Below are 14,090 nucleotides of genomic sequence, written 5' to 3'. Positions count from 1 at the left end.
ACTGCCCATTATTAGTGTCCATGGCACCCCAAAGGCATTTAAATTGGACCCTGAATTTGGTGGTAGGCAAAGTGAGAATGAGAAAGGAAGTAGTTACTCTTCAAAAAAGGGTGCTCCAATAAAGTAGGCAGGCTTTAAGCGAGGAACTGGTATTTTAAGGGGCTCATTAAATTTGAAGACTGATAGCCGTCTAAAGATGAAATCTAAACTCTGGAGTTTGGATGTTGATACCGTTAAATTCAAGCTTAGTCTGATAAACGGCCGGTTCTCCCGCTTCTGCGCCTCCTGGAGCTCCGAGAGAGCGGGCGTGGGCCCTGGCGTGAACTAGGTGGTTGTCTCTCTTTGCCCGACTAGCTCCGCGCGGTCAAAGCAGGGACAGTCGGCTGCTCTGGGACAGCAAGGGAAAGCTTCTCGTAGGAGGCAGGCTTCCATCCGAGTCCTGAAGAAGTGTCAGCATTTGGATACTCAGAGGCTAGTAGCGAGCTGGCAGGAGAGTAGCCGGGACAAAGGCCCAGGGAGAGTCGCAATGGGGGAACCTTGGCGTCCAAACATCTAGAGCTACGAGTGGTTCCAAGGTTACCCGGTCCCCTTAAGTTGGTGCTAGAGAGAAAAATTAGTGGAGGAGAATGAATCAAAGCTCCTAGAAGGCCGGAGCCGGGCGGTCTTGGCGACAGGTGAACCTCGTTTTCCCGGGATAGGCGGTGAGGCTGGTAGCCCAGGTGGAGACCCTGCACCGCCTCTGAAGCCCACGCAGCTCCAGAGGAGAAAGATGTCAAATTAGGGCGCTGCCCGCTCTCTCCTGCCGGAGCGCGGCCACTGCCTTCGCGGACGGCAGAAATCCGGTCCAAGCGCGTCCCCTCCGGACCCCATCCCGTCGCGCGGGTGGGGCAGGTCTCCAGTCACACCCTCGTCAGGCCGCCAGCAGTTCCCGCGAGCCTCCGGGCGTCTGGCCTGGCCGGATCCCTCCCTACCTCCCCACCGGCCTCCTAGAGCGGGCTCGGGCGCCGGGGCCTCGGGGCGGGTCCCTGCCGCCAGCACCTGCCCCCGTGGGCGGAGCGCGGCGGCGACAGTGCGGCCCCAAGCCTCTGCCTCCTGCCGCGCGAGCCGTGAGGCTCTTCGACACCCCCGCCCAGCTTGCTGCAGGCGCACCTCAGCTCCTCGGCACCCTCCCTCTCGCTCCCTCCCTCTTCAGCGGTCCGTCCGTCCCTCTGCCCGCTCCGAGCCGCGGCGCCTCGCACTTCTGACTCAAGTCCTCGCCGCGCTCGTCGCCGCCGCCCGGAACCGCCGCCCCGCGCCATGGAGCCGGCCGCGGGCAGCGAGCGCCGCAGCCCCTCGGGCCCCGCGGTCCCGGCGCCGCCCCGGGGCCACGCGCCCTTGGCCGCCGCCCCCGGCCCGGGCCCGCAGAGCAACCCTGCTCGCGAGCCACCCAAGCCCGAAGAGGAGCGGCAGCTGCGGATCAGCGAGAGCGGCCACTTCAGCGACGGGCTGGAGGATCGAGGTGAGCGCACGCCGTGCGGCCGCCTCCCCGGCGCGGCCCCTTCCCCCGGCCGGCCGGCGCGGTGAGGAGCCGCTGCTCCCGGCCCGCCTCTACCCATTCTCAGGTTGGCGGGGCGCGGGGCTCGGCGTCTCGGGGCGCTCGGGGGCGCGGGGCCGGGTCTTACCCCGCGAGGGCGCCGAGAGCCGAGGGCGGCAGCCCCACCTCCTGAAGTCGGCGCCGCCTGGGCAACCGCCCCTTCCCGGGAGCGCGAGAGCCCGGCAGCCTCCGGACCTACCTCGCACGGGCGGTGCTCTCCTCTTGGGTAGCTCCGGCCCTCCAGCGCCCAGTGGAAAAGTTTGTGGGAGGCGTTTTTTTGCTTTTGGAGCCCAGTGCTCCCGGGGGACTGCCGGCCCTGCTCAGCTAGGAGGGACCTGAGCTCAGTGCGTCCTCTTTCCAAGTCCTCTCCGACCCCCGGCGGCCGGCTCCCCGGGAGAACTTCCTTCTGCGGGTTTAGCCTCGCGGAGTTGGTGGGTGGTCGGCTGGGCGAGGGAAGACCGGCGGCCCCCGACTCTCACTCATAGGGCACCTAGTTTACCATAGGTCACGGCCCCGCTGTTTGGTGATGCGGGCAGAGGACTGGGGCAGTCGAGTTTGGACCACCAACCTCCTCTGAATGGATGCCACTGAAACCTGGTGGTTCCCAGCACACGTCTCCAGCCCCTTCAGAATCCGCCCAAGACACTAGTCTGGAACCCCGCAAACGTCCCTTTCCTGGGAGGCCCACCCGCTACCTTCCAGCACACAGACGATAACCCCCTTTGAGATGCCCGCAAGAAACGGGAGAGACTCCGTTGTTCATTCTCGTGCCTCTCTCCTCTTACATCCCTCTTTCCCTCCCTGCCTCGTTTCCTTTTGGCTTGCAGGGATCCGTGTTCTTGGCCACATCCATACATTTTCTGCTGTTTTCTGAATCTAAATTCAGATCGGCCCCCTCAGAAAAACTCCGTGTTTGGGCTAAAGCCCGTTAGTGGCCGAAGCGGGATTCTTGCAGCCAGGCCCTTCATGGGGAGCCGGCTCATCGCCACTCCACCCCCTTTTCTTGGAAGCCTTATTTTGTTGGCTGTGGCGGATTTTTATATTTCAGTCTTAGCAGGTTTTCAGTCCTATTCTTAGTATCTCCTGTACATTTTTATTCCGGTTTAGCGTTCGGATGCACGATCTCTTTCCTCATAGAAATTTTAAACTGTAGCATGTGAAATAGAATGACATGGAAACAGCAATCCCGGAGACTCTGCGGGGATTGCTCAGAGGGGGAACTGGAGCTCCTCCAGTTGCAACGAGTTCTGCACCTATGTTGCAGTTTCTCCTCCTATTCCAACAGAACTAGATACTGTTACAGAGCTGATGATGGGTGGCATCGCAAGCACCCCCACGGAAATCTATCACTTTTATTCTAGGTCATGTGAATTACCTTTTCCTCTGCAACTAATACTGTGGGACTTCAGAATTTTTTATTGAAGAAAGACCGAACTCTGGGCTGAGCTTATTTTTGTAGCATTGCAGGTCATTTGTCAAAGCTGGCCTATTTCTCCCCACCCCACAAAAGGACAGGAGGGGAGAAAGTGCTAGGGGGAGTTAATATTTAGCATCATTTTGTAGCTCCGTGCTCAAGTGTAAAAAGCCCTTCTGAATTAATTCTTAGGGTCATTTTTCATTGGTCAACTGAATTTCATTTTCCATTATATGATAGCATGAAAGCATTCACTGTTCATGAACTATCCCTGTGTGAAAGCATCGCATATCACACACAGCCTCTCTGTTAGCGTGAACCCTGTCCTCCAAAGAACCCAGCGCCCTGTGGTATTGAAAGCTGAAAGTCAGTGTGACATTCTTTTGTTTGACCTATTGCTGACAGCAAAGAGTTAAGGATGAATGGATCATTTTCGTTAAATAGATCAGATTACCTGGGGAGGTTTATTACAATATTTTGTATTTGTGTTGTTTTTTCTTATGGGGCTGCATCTTTCCCATATTGATTTTTGAATCCCTTGGGAACAGTTTGATTGCAGCTACCTTTTTCCTAATGGTGAGAGGATTTGGGGAGGAAGAAGCTAAAGCAGTTGCCTGCTCTGCGTCTCTCCATCATGCCTGGCTTGCTTTTTTTCTAGGCCTCAATACCTATAGAGTGTGTGTGGGGGGTCCGTGCCCTGGATGTGTGTCTATATTTGGCCTTCTTTCTTGTCCTCACTTCCTTTTGAGCTATTAGAGCTGGTTACCGACTCCGTCTAACTTCCATCAAATGCTTGCCTTATCATCTAGTGTTTTAGGACTTTAGAGGTATTTTCCCCTTAGAAGTGATGGGGGCTGCTTCCTAGAAACCTAACTAGCTGATAGTGCAGTGCCATTTGGCTGACCCTTGTAGTCAGGGAACAAGAGTCCTGTGGTCTGAGACTTTCAGGGATTAACACCCACAAAATAGGCCAAGTTTGTCTTGGGTGTTTCCACCTCTTCCCTCTTAATATCCACTCCTCTCTACACAGGTGTTTTCCCATCATTCTGCCCCAAGCCCCAAGTTGACTTAGAGTGTTACATGCTTCTGCATTTCTTGCTACCAACCTACCTAATGAATATTGCCCTTCCTTCAGAAGATCCAAGTGTGGCGATTAGGAGAAAGCAATTAGAACTAATTCATACTAGAATGGGAATGACGGATGGCTTCAACTTAACTGCATATATTTGCATTTCCCCCTCTACCCAAACAATGAGTTATCAGTCTTTCATTCATACAACCCTTACGCTTACTAATGTTAGGCCCAGATTACAAATAGATGGAATTGGAGTGAAATTAGAAATCTGAATGTGGAGGCCAACTATGTTGAGAAAGGGGCATAGCCCTACATGCAAATGTGCAGCCTTCCTTAGCTTCTCTAGGCTGGGCTACCTTCTACTTCTGAAGCACAGCTTCCTGAAAACTTGAGGACTTCTCATCATTGCTTGCGGGTGTGCGTGCAGCCCCATGTGGAGCCGAGGTAGAGGCACCTGTATGTGGACCATTCATTTATGGGTCTTTGTAGGTTGTTGTGCTCCCCTTTGAGGAGGGGGATGTTTTCCATTCTCGGTATCAGCTATACTTTTAGGAAGGAAGACCAGTAGGAAATAAGCAAAGGCTGGACCTATATGGGAAAGTTCCTGCCTTCTTGGATGGTCTTCACATTACATTTACTCTAGTTTTTTTAAATTCAAAACCTCCTATGGGGGAGACATGCACACACACAATCAGATGTGGGTAAGAACCACCAGTCCCGCTGCTTAGAGGACTCAGGTATCCTGTTAGCAGGGCAGTCCAGCCTATGCGAGTGGACACCCCAAACTCCTTCCTGAGTGTGCTGGTCCACTGTGGGGTGAGGCACGCAGTGGTCTGTGTGGTCAGGACCATATTGCTATAAACAGCTGGCTTTGGAAGGAAAAATAATTGTTATGTGGTAGAATGAAAAACCCAGATCGTTGTCCTTTCTCGTGGAAAATGAAATCTGCTCTGAAAGGAACCTTGTTTTTACCCCCAGTGGATAAACCTCTTGTGATTGGTGGTGTCAAAATACGCAGCAAATGAGCTGCTTATTTGAGTCAGTACTTATGTGTTATAGCTTCACTTCTCCTAAAAATCAATTGGCCAGAATGAAAAGGAAGATTTTTATATCATTTGGGAAAAAGGAAACAAATGGTTGGGAGAGTGTAGGACCTGCTCCTTCTAGGTTGGCTTAAACAGGAGATATGGGTGATTGTCATTGAAAATTAGAATGGGGTGTTGTTTGGTGGCTAGGGAAAAAGTAGACAAAGGAATAAAAACAGGCAGGTGAAGGGATTTTAATTTGAAATCATGTGTACTGAAGGCAGAATTTGAGGGGAGAAGGTTTATCCTTTTTCATCCAAGTGCATTTATTAAGGAAGGTTTGGGGAGATTTTTACAGTGAGGTGGTGGAGAGGTGTTTAGATCCACCTTTTGCACTCTGCTCTACATTCTGATCCCATACAAATCTACAGGTTTTGATTATTTAAAAATCTCTGGGCCATAGACTGGGTTCGCTAAGCACCTTCCTGGAAGTTTCCTCTTGCTTCCTTGAGGACTTGTTGAGGTCGCTTGGATCTGGATAGTAAATGAAATGGAGAAGTTTTACCAGGGTCTTTTATAATTTTGGAAGAGGATGTAGTTTTCAGGCCAGAGGCTGAGCAGGGTTCCCAGCTGGTTAAGTGATATGGTGTCTTTTACATGATGCGCCAGCTGTGAGATGTTGCATGCTGTGTGGTGTTTTACCAATGGGTGCCTGAGCTCGGACTACCAATTTCTTCACCATCTGGAGCTGTCGTGATGAAGCTGCTCCACCCCTGAAAGGTATGTCCTGGGCTGTTTAGCTCAAGGTGGTGTCACAAGCTCCTGTCAATGGAGAATGCATGAGAATTTGGTCTTTTGTGCAACGAAGAGACGCTGTCTATGATCTATTTTTCGAAGGAGAAGAAAAAAATAGAAATCGGGATTATGCTGAAGATGTTTTGACCCTCCACCCAAAGCAAATGGAGCTTGGGCATTGCCTCTAAGACCTCGTGAATTTCAGTTGGTGCCAGGGACCCTTAGTGTTGAAAGCATCAGAGACAAAAATCAAACCTTCCTCACACAGGGCCAGCCCAGAAAGCTGTGCCCAGTTTGAGTAGGTTTACCTGACTTGAACAATCTGAGAACTGTTTGCCTCATGAGTGGTATAGAGCAATACATACTACAGAGCAGAAAGGTGGGAAGAAAACAGGGCCTATAATGGAGGTCTGGTGGCTATTGTTGGTTGCGATTGAAGAGAAGTCCTTCTCTTCCTGTTAATTGTTGAGGGGGGCCAATGAGGCTGTGTGCCTTCAGGGACTCATGGCTTTGGGCGAAGGCTCTTTCATCAAGTTGTGGGCACTGCCTGTGGGATCAGTGCAGATCAGTGCCTGTGGCTGAGGAGCCCACAGGCCCAGCTCAATGTGGGCTTATTGTGCTGTTTTCCTAATGGAAGGGGCTTGCTAGAGGAAGACCTATATAGCTGAGTACATGCTGGGGCAGGGGCTCACTGGTCCAGGTCCAGTGAGTGGGTCTGTGGGGTCTTTCTAGAGAGGACGACTGCTGTTAGCCTGCAGGCATACTTGCCCATGTTGCTAGAGCCTGTGATTTGGCAAGAGATGCCAGAAAGCCTGATTTCCAAGTGAACCCTCCTAATTGTTAAAACACAGTGTGGGCCAAACAAAACACATCTTGGCCCACGGGCTGTCAGTTTGCAGTCCTTGGATAAGAACGTGTAGCTCTGGCTGTGGGTTTCTTAATAAGGAAATGTCTAACTTCCTTTTCTCCTTGTTTTTGTCAGGCTTACTAGAAAGCAGCACTCGCCTGAAGCCTCACGAGGCCCAGAACTATAGAAAGAAGGCGTTGTGGGTCTCCTGGTTCTCCATTATTGTCACCCTGGCCCTGGCCGTGGCTGCCTTCAGTAAGTATGCGGAGTCCTGCCGCTCGATACGGGCTGCTGTTTGGTTTATTCTCTCTCTCCTGTACAATCCGCTTTTGCTTTCAGTTGACTATTATTGATGGGAAAATTTTTTTTTGATGATGGGAGAGTTAGGGTACTTATAAATTAGTAAAATGGCTTCTCTCCTCTGCAGAGGGAAGAGGTGGGTTAAGAAGAAACGAAGAGGGATCCTGGGAGCTTTGGCTCTCATCAGTATGCGGGTTTGTGGAGGGAGATTCTGGCTGCTAGTTGAATAGGGAAAATATTCTCTTGGTGGATGCCTTCAGCTTGGGCTGACATGTGACAAATCTATATCCTTGAGATTTGCATTTTGAGCTTAATGCAACCAGATGAGTGCAATATTGCAGTACATGCTCCCTTCCCCCCCCCGCCCCGCCCCCTCCCATGATGGCTGTGTAAGGTTTGGTTGCAAATCATGTGCACATTTTAATGAAAGAGGAATGGGAGGGTCCTCTGTCAAGTTTTCAGTGACAAGGGAAACAAAAATATTTATTACAATCAAGAAAAGCTAAGATAACCGAACACTTTGTGCCCACGGATAATCTATTTGCTGTTTATGGATAATCCTGTTTAGGTGTTAGGAAGCCCTCTGACATGCATTTTCTCAGCTAACATTTGCAGCCTAAAGAAATGTGCATATGCTATTTATTCTTATTAATCGCACGATGGTTTCTAAGCTTAAGTGAGGACATTAAGCTTCATCTCAACCTCGGTAGAAACCACCGTGGGTTTTTCTTCCTTTTTTCTTTTCTTTTTTTTTTTTTTTATGCTGAGGTAAAGAGGAATGTATTTGGGGCATTTTGTGATTAATTTTTTACTTTGCCAGAAAGATCTATATTCTTAGTGATAAGTATCATGCCAGATGTCTCATGTGGCATCCCTCAGAGTGGGAGAAGAAAGGGCTGTCTGCTGGAAGATACTACTCTGTGTGTGTTGAAAATTCTATTCTGTGCAGTTAGACTTGCTGCTGGAAGTTGGTGTTGGCTCCCAAGAGGGAATATTAGAATTTGACCAAATGCTCCCTACAAAACTAGGCATATATTACTTGGCAAAATTTATATTGAAAACACTATGCTATATTGTGGCTCTAGAAAAAAGCCAATCATTTAGAAGTAGAGGGTAATGCATTTCAGAGTATAAACATTTACCAGTGAGCCAAAATCTAATCAAGAGAATTCTGATTCCTGAAAATAGCTCTTCCTGCCTCTTGCCTCCTTTTCTTCAGCTGAAACAAGAATAACGAATCTGATTGATGTCCCTGGAGGGTAATTCAGTTGTGGTGGCTGGTGGTGGGCCCTGGATCAGACACCATCATTAACATATGTAAAGAAAGAGGAATGGAATGAGGGGTGGTGATTTACCAACTGAATAATAGTTACTCAGACATGTCCTCGTGCCTGATAGAGCTGTTATGATTTTATCATGTGGGTGTTTGAATGAGGACACAAATGTGAAGAAATAAGGAACAAATCTTTCCTTTGGGAGAATAAGTCTACATTTAACGTACTTAATCTCATAATAGGGAAAAATTAGGAGGAAATGTTGGTTTCATATATTATGCCTGATCAGTTGGGTTATTTTGAAAATTTCGTTCTGTTTCCTTTAATAGGAAAAGCCTGTTGCATAATGCATATGGAATTAGAATCTTTTCTTTCTTTTAAAATGATTTTACGCTTCTAGTGAGTATTTGATTTAAATCCTCTAAATTCTTGCCTATAGAATGTTGGCATTGGCCTATAATATCATGATTTGTGTTACTTTCTATAATACAATTTGTTCCCAAGTTGGTTTCAAGTTAAACCAAAAAAATGTAGAAGAGTTCTGTTTTCCCCTACTTTAACTATGGAGTAGCTTTAGTGTGTGTGTGTGTGTGTGTGTGCGCGCGCTTGGGTGCACACACACACACATGCTTTTGTATTTTATGTTTTTTTAATTTAAGATTTTATTTATTTATTTGACAGACAGATCACAAGTAGGCAGAGAGGCAGGCAGAGAGAAAGAGGAGGAAGCAGGCTCCCTACTGAGCAGAGAGCCCATTGCAGGACTTGATCACAGGACCCTGAGATCATGACCTGAGCAGAGGGCAGAGACTTAACCCACTGAGCCACCCAGGCACCCTGTATTTTATGTTTTAAACCTTTGTGGTGGTCTCTGGTTGTGTTGTTTAGGGTTGTCCTGTTTAACCTTTAGGTTCCTAAATGCATTTGTAATATAAACTATTTAAAACTCTTTCTAAAGTGTCATTTACATATTTGGCAGACTTTTGTGCAATCTTTTTCATAGTTTTGAATGGAAAGAGAAATAAGGATTAGGTAATATAAGCTGACTTTGAAATTAGGTTTAAATTAGTATCTGAAGGAAAATGGTATGCTTTCGAAATGGCAATAAATACGTTTTTAAAAAAATTGTCACAAGGATCCCCCAGGGGGAGATCTTCAGGGAGGTGGTTGATAGAGATGTGGGATGAAATGGGATAGGCTGGCTTGGTGAACCCCTGTGCCATCCAACGAAAGGTCAGGTTGGACCAGTTGGTCTTTTTAAAGAGAATTGCTGTTGAATGACTACCTGTGATGCTCTGAGATAGCAGAGAGGTCTCTGTACTGTGTGTGTGTGTGCGCGTGTGTTGGCGGAGGCTGATAATCATGGTGATTAGAAGATCATATTGATCATTATATCTTGCCACTGCTGGATGGTAAACTCTGCAGGGAAGGAGGAGCGTCCGTCTTTGCATGGAATCAGTATGCGAGATTGCTGAATGAATGAACCGAGAGATTTTAAAAAATCAATCTTTCTTTTTTTCTTATTAGATGGAAGGAAGATATTTATTAGAAAGAGATAAATTTGATCTAAAGGTTTATTTAGATACCAGGCTTAGAGCTCATGTATTTTTACAAACAACTGAAGAACTTTTGAGAGAATCTAACCATCCTTATGGCCATTCTCTCGCTAAGGGCAGCGACTTCGGCTGCACCTGCTGGGGTCTGGTGGAATTCCTGTCTTCATCTCACCTGCCATTTTCTCTTTTATCATGGATGCTGATTTTTGCTGAATGTCTTCTGAAAAAAAAATGCTGTTGTCTTTTTTTGTGTGTGTTTTGAAATGAGGGTGATGGATTATGTAAGTTTTAGGGATGTCAATTTTCTCAGTCAGCTGGAAAAGTTCATGTTATTTACATAGGATGTACATTGCAAATAAAGACTGTCACCCTTCCACTTCCTATAAGCTTCTAGGTAATCAGGTATGCTGTGTTGTCTCAGATTAGTAATTCTTACGAGACATAATGACAAAACTACCTTTGGTCAGTATAACTGAGTTGTCTGTGATAAACCAATTGTGTATATCTGGTTGACAGTCACATGTCTGGTATAGTCTGAAAAATTAAGTGAACTTTCAAGTTTGTGATTTCAAAGTGTTTTGGAAAGAATATGTGCTTTGAAAGAGGTATAAACAATTTCTGATAATCCTTGGTAATATAGAGATTTTGGACCTGTTAAAAATGCTGATATAAAAGCAGATGGTAATACGTCTTGAATATTGCAGAGAGAGCCCTAGTTTGGTTTTAAAATTGGTTCTGTTTATAATCGGTAGGCAGCATGGAAAATGGCAATCATGTTATGAACAAACCTTAAAAAAAGTCTATTTTAATACATCTAGAAAGAGAACAGAAATTCTGTTTCAAAACTCAGGGTTTTGACATTATCAATGTCTTCGTTAGAATGATTTAGGAAAATGCATTCTTTTTTGAGGTGTGAATGAGTGCAAGTTAATTTTTAGTCACTCAATACATGTTCTTTGGGAAATGAAGATATATTTGAAATATACTCAGGGGACAGAAAACCTTTCTTAAGATACATAGCTCCATTAAATAAAGCACTCCAAACTAAGATCTCAGAAAAAGCTCATTCAAAAATTTAGTGAATCAATAGATTTAAGAATTAGAAAATTTTTTTGAAAGGGGTGATTTTCTTTTTGAATATGGTGATTTTTAAAAAGAATATATTTGATTTTAGCATAAACTCCTGTCCCTTAAAAATGATAAAATATATATAGTTCTTTTTATTTTAAAATTGTGAGGCCAAGAGTTGAGAGCTGGATAAAATGAAATCACACCCATCTTCTATAAGCTTGATAGTGTGTGTGTGAGGACTTTTTTAGGTAGTCTCTCAGTTTTGGCATATTGTGATATGGGAAAGGGTTGACGTCCTCCAGTGGTTTCTGGTGCCCTGAGAGTAACATCTGAATAGTGAAAGTGTCCGAAAAGGTCAGGCCTGACCTGTGCACCCTCACGCTCCACCCCCGTTCTCAGACACCCCAACTTTTCCTCAGGACTGGAGAGGGTGTCTTTCGGCCAAGCTCATCTCACAGATCTCCATGTGGCGGATCCCTCTGGAGGCCTTACAACCATGCAGACTAGACCCCCACACCCCAACCCCCAGCCTGGTTTTATCCATCACACTGTGATTCCTTCACAGTTTTTCTCATTCTGCCCCACCTCCATTAGATGATGGTGTGTGTGAGGCCCTAGTCTTCTGTGCTGTGTCCCTTAGACATGCCCTTGACATTCTGCTTGGAGATTGATCCTTTGTGTTGTTTGCTGGTCTTTCTTTGGATTGATAAAAACAGTGTATGCTCATTATAAAAGTTCATGAGACCAAAGATACGGTTGCAAATCTCTGTCCCATCCTAAGTTCTTTCTTTTCCAATTCCTGCTTCTATGGACAAGCTTTGATGCTGGTGCCTCATGTCTCCTTCAGGATATGCTCTGTGCACTTCCAAGTCTGGGGTTACACACCTTCTGGTTGCTACTTAGGTTAGACATGCTGTCTTATCCTTGCTGGTCTTTGAATTAGCACGGGCCTCTTCACTGGCTGCTGTTTTCACAGTTTTGTGTGAAGTGGATTTGATGTGGAGAACCTTCAGGAACAACTTCCCAACCACCGTCTGGCTGCTGCTGCTGAGGCGGGTGACGTGTTGAGGGGGATGTGGGCAGGAAGTTTGTGAGCCACATCCTGGGGGTGTTCAGTGGGATAACTTGCTTCCGTAAGCATGCTGTGAATGATAACTAGGGATGCTGCTTCTGAGGAGTGGAAACCAGGAGGGGAGAACAGGCCAAAACGTGGCTGGGAACCTCATCCTGACAGTGCTCCCTGCCTCTGGGTTCCTCCTTCATACGCTCATGCTCATGTCATCAAGGACTCTGCCTTGTCACCGCTGCCACCCCCACACTGCTAGCTCAAAGAGGGCACACAGAATATAGAGTGGCATTTTAGTCAGGTCTCTTTGCTTTCTGTGAGGCCCCTGGTGGTCTTGGCCCCTACTTCCTGGCTGGACACCTCCATCTCCTAGCTTACTGCCCCTCTAGCCCATAAATGCTCCTTGTAGTTCCCCACACCCTGCATTCTGCTCTGCCCTTGGCCTCAGATGCTCTTTGTTCCTGACAACCCCCTTTTGTTGCCTGGCTCAATTTTACTTACCCCTCAACGTTGAGGTGAAGGGTCTGCCTCTTCCAGGAAGCCTTCCCTGAGTTTCTGAGCTGATAGAAATGACCCTTGGTTCCATGGTCCCATGGGCACCCATAATCAGAAACTTGACACAATACTTGAATCGCTGAATGACTGCTCGGCAATAATATACCCTGCTCCGAGGCAGAGCCTCTGTCTTCTCCGGTCTGGATTCTCAGCCCCTAACATGATTGGCACTCAGCTATCGGGTGGGCTGGCATCATTTTTGACATCTCCCTGCTGAGGCCACCATGGCTGCCACAGACCGAGAATGTATGTTTGCAGGTAAAGATCCCAGAAAAAGGAATAGTGACTTTTTCAAGTGAATGGAAACAAGAGGAAAACTGCAAGAGGGACATCTTCAACTTCATAAATGGTTGGGATGCCAGAGCCCGTTTTCTCCCCCTCCTCCTCCCTCCCTGCCTCCCCAGCTCTCCAGCTCCTCTTGGATGGAAGTGCCTCCCTTGCAGCTGTTACGAAAGCACAACTTCCCCAGACCCCAGGCTCACAATGAGCTGCTGTGGTGTTGTTTTGAGCCGGGAGTGGATGAGGGGGTCTCTGCAGCTGCCAACATGTTCTGCCCCCCTTCTCTCTGTACACTGTACACAGCATTGAATTAAAGTGTGGCCAGAGTCATGAGCCTGGGGCTATCCTTGTCACACAGCTGTGGCAGGGACTCCGGGGAGCTGGGCGGTGGACCCCAGCTGGACTCAAGAGGCCCAGCAGTTCCATGCCCCTCCTTGCAGGGGCCCTGGGTTCTGCTGGGCTACTGCCAGTGCTCTGGGGGAAATTTGGGAGGGCTTTCCCTGCTGCCCCTGAGTGGCTCTTCAGGCATAGTGGTGAGCCACTTGGACACGAAGAGGTTTTCTGGTCTGCTTGTACTCCAAGACTGTGGCCTTGTGCTCTGGGAAGTGCGTCTTGGAATGTGAATTTCTGGTGTAGCTGCTCAGGACAAGAGGTTATTTTCTGGTCCCTTGTCTCTGAGGGCTGAAGTGTGGGCCGACGGAGGTTAGGAAATTCCAGGTGAAGCCAGAGCCAGGCAGAGAACCCTTGTGCTACCACTGCGCTCCCCACCTCCCTGTAAAGGAACCTGTTCCTCACTTTCCACCATCTTCCATACTGAACTGCCCATCCTTCCTCCCAGCCAGTGAATGTGTTTATCCAGTCCTTACCGAATGCCTGCTGGCAAAGCACAGTCTGCTGTGCCTGGTGACACAGAGAATATTAGGAAGTGGGGCAATCCTCTGTCCCCTTCAAGAGTTCAGGTCTAAGGCAAAGATGAATCCTCTCAATGTCAGGGCAAATGACAGGGCAGTGGGGTGGGATAGATAACCTGAACCCTGCTCACCCTCCCCCATTAGACACCTAAAGTACTCAAGAAAGGACATCACTGATCTGTTAGAGAAAGGATGATCTACAACCCCAGGAAACCTCTGCTCCCCAGAAAGGATGAGATGAAAATCAGACCTGTCAGTGCAGAATGGGGTACTCCCCTGGGGTGAGAGGGCCCGAAGATTGCGGGACTCAGAGGCTTGAATTACAAGGTCATGTGAGGCTAGAACATAG

At 47.7% G+C, this 14,090-nt stretch overlaps 1 protein-coding gene across 1 annotated transcript in view; it reads left to right on the top strand.

Moving 5' to 3' along the window:
* Positions 1-1,296: 1,296 nt before the first annotated feature.
* The window catches only part of TMEM163 (transmembrane protein 163), a gene marked incomplete at its 5' end in the record, with an annotated part of 224,942 nt that continues 212,148 nt past the window's right edge, over positions 1,297-14,090 (top strand). Inside the window, 2 exons of the mRNA XM_080798828.1 lie at positions 1,297-1,498; positions 6,865-6,984. Of these exons, the coding sequence (XP_080654954.1) occupies positions 1,297-1,498; positions 6,865-6,984 (322 nt within the window). The remainder of the gene's footprint in view (positions 1,499-6,864; positions 6,985-14,090) is intronic.

This window comes from Martes martes (assembly GCF_963455335.1).
Source record: "Martes martes genome assembly, chromosome: 3".
NCBI lineage: Eukaryota > Metazoa > Chordata > Mammalia > Carnivora > Mustelidae > Martes > Martes martes.
Note: the sequence above shows the minus strand (reverse complement) of the source record. Positions and strands in the feature narration are given on the sequence as shown.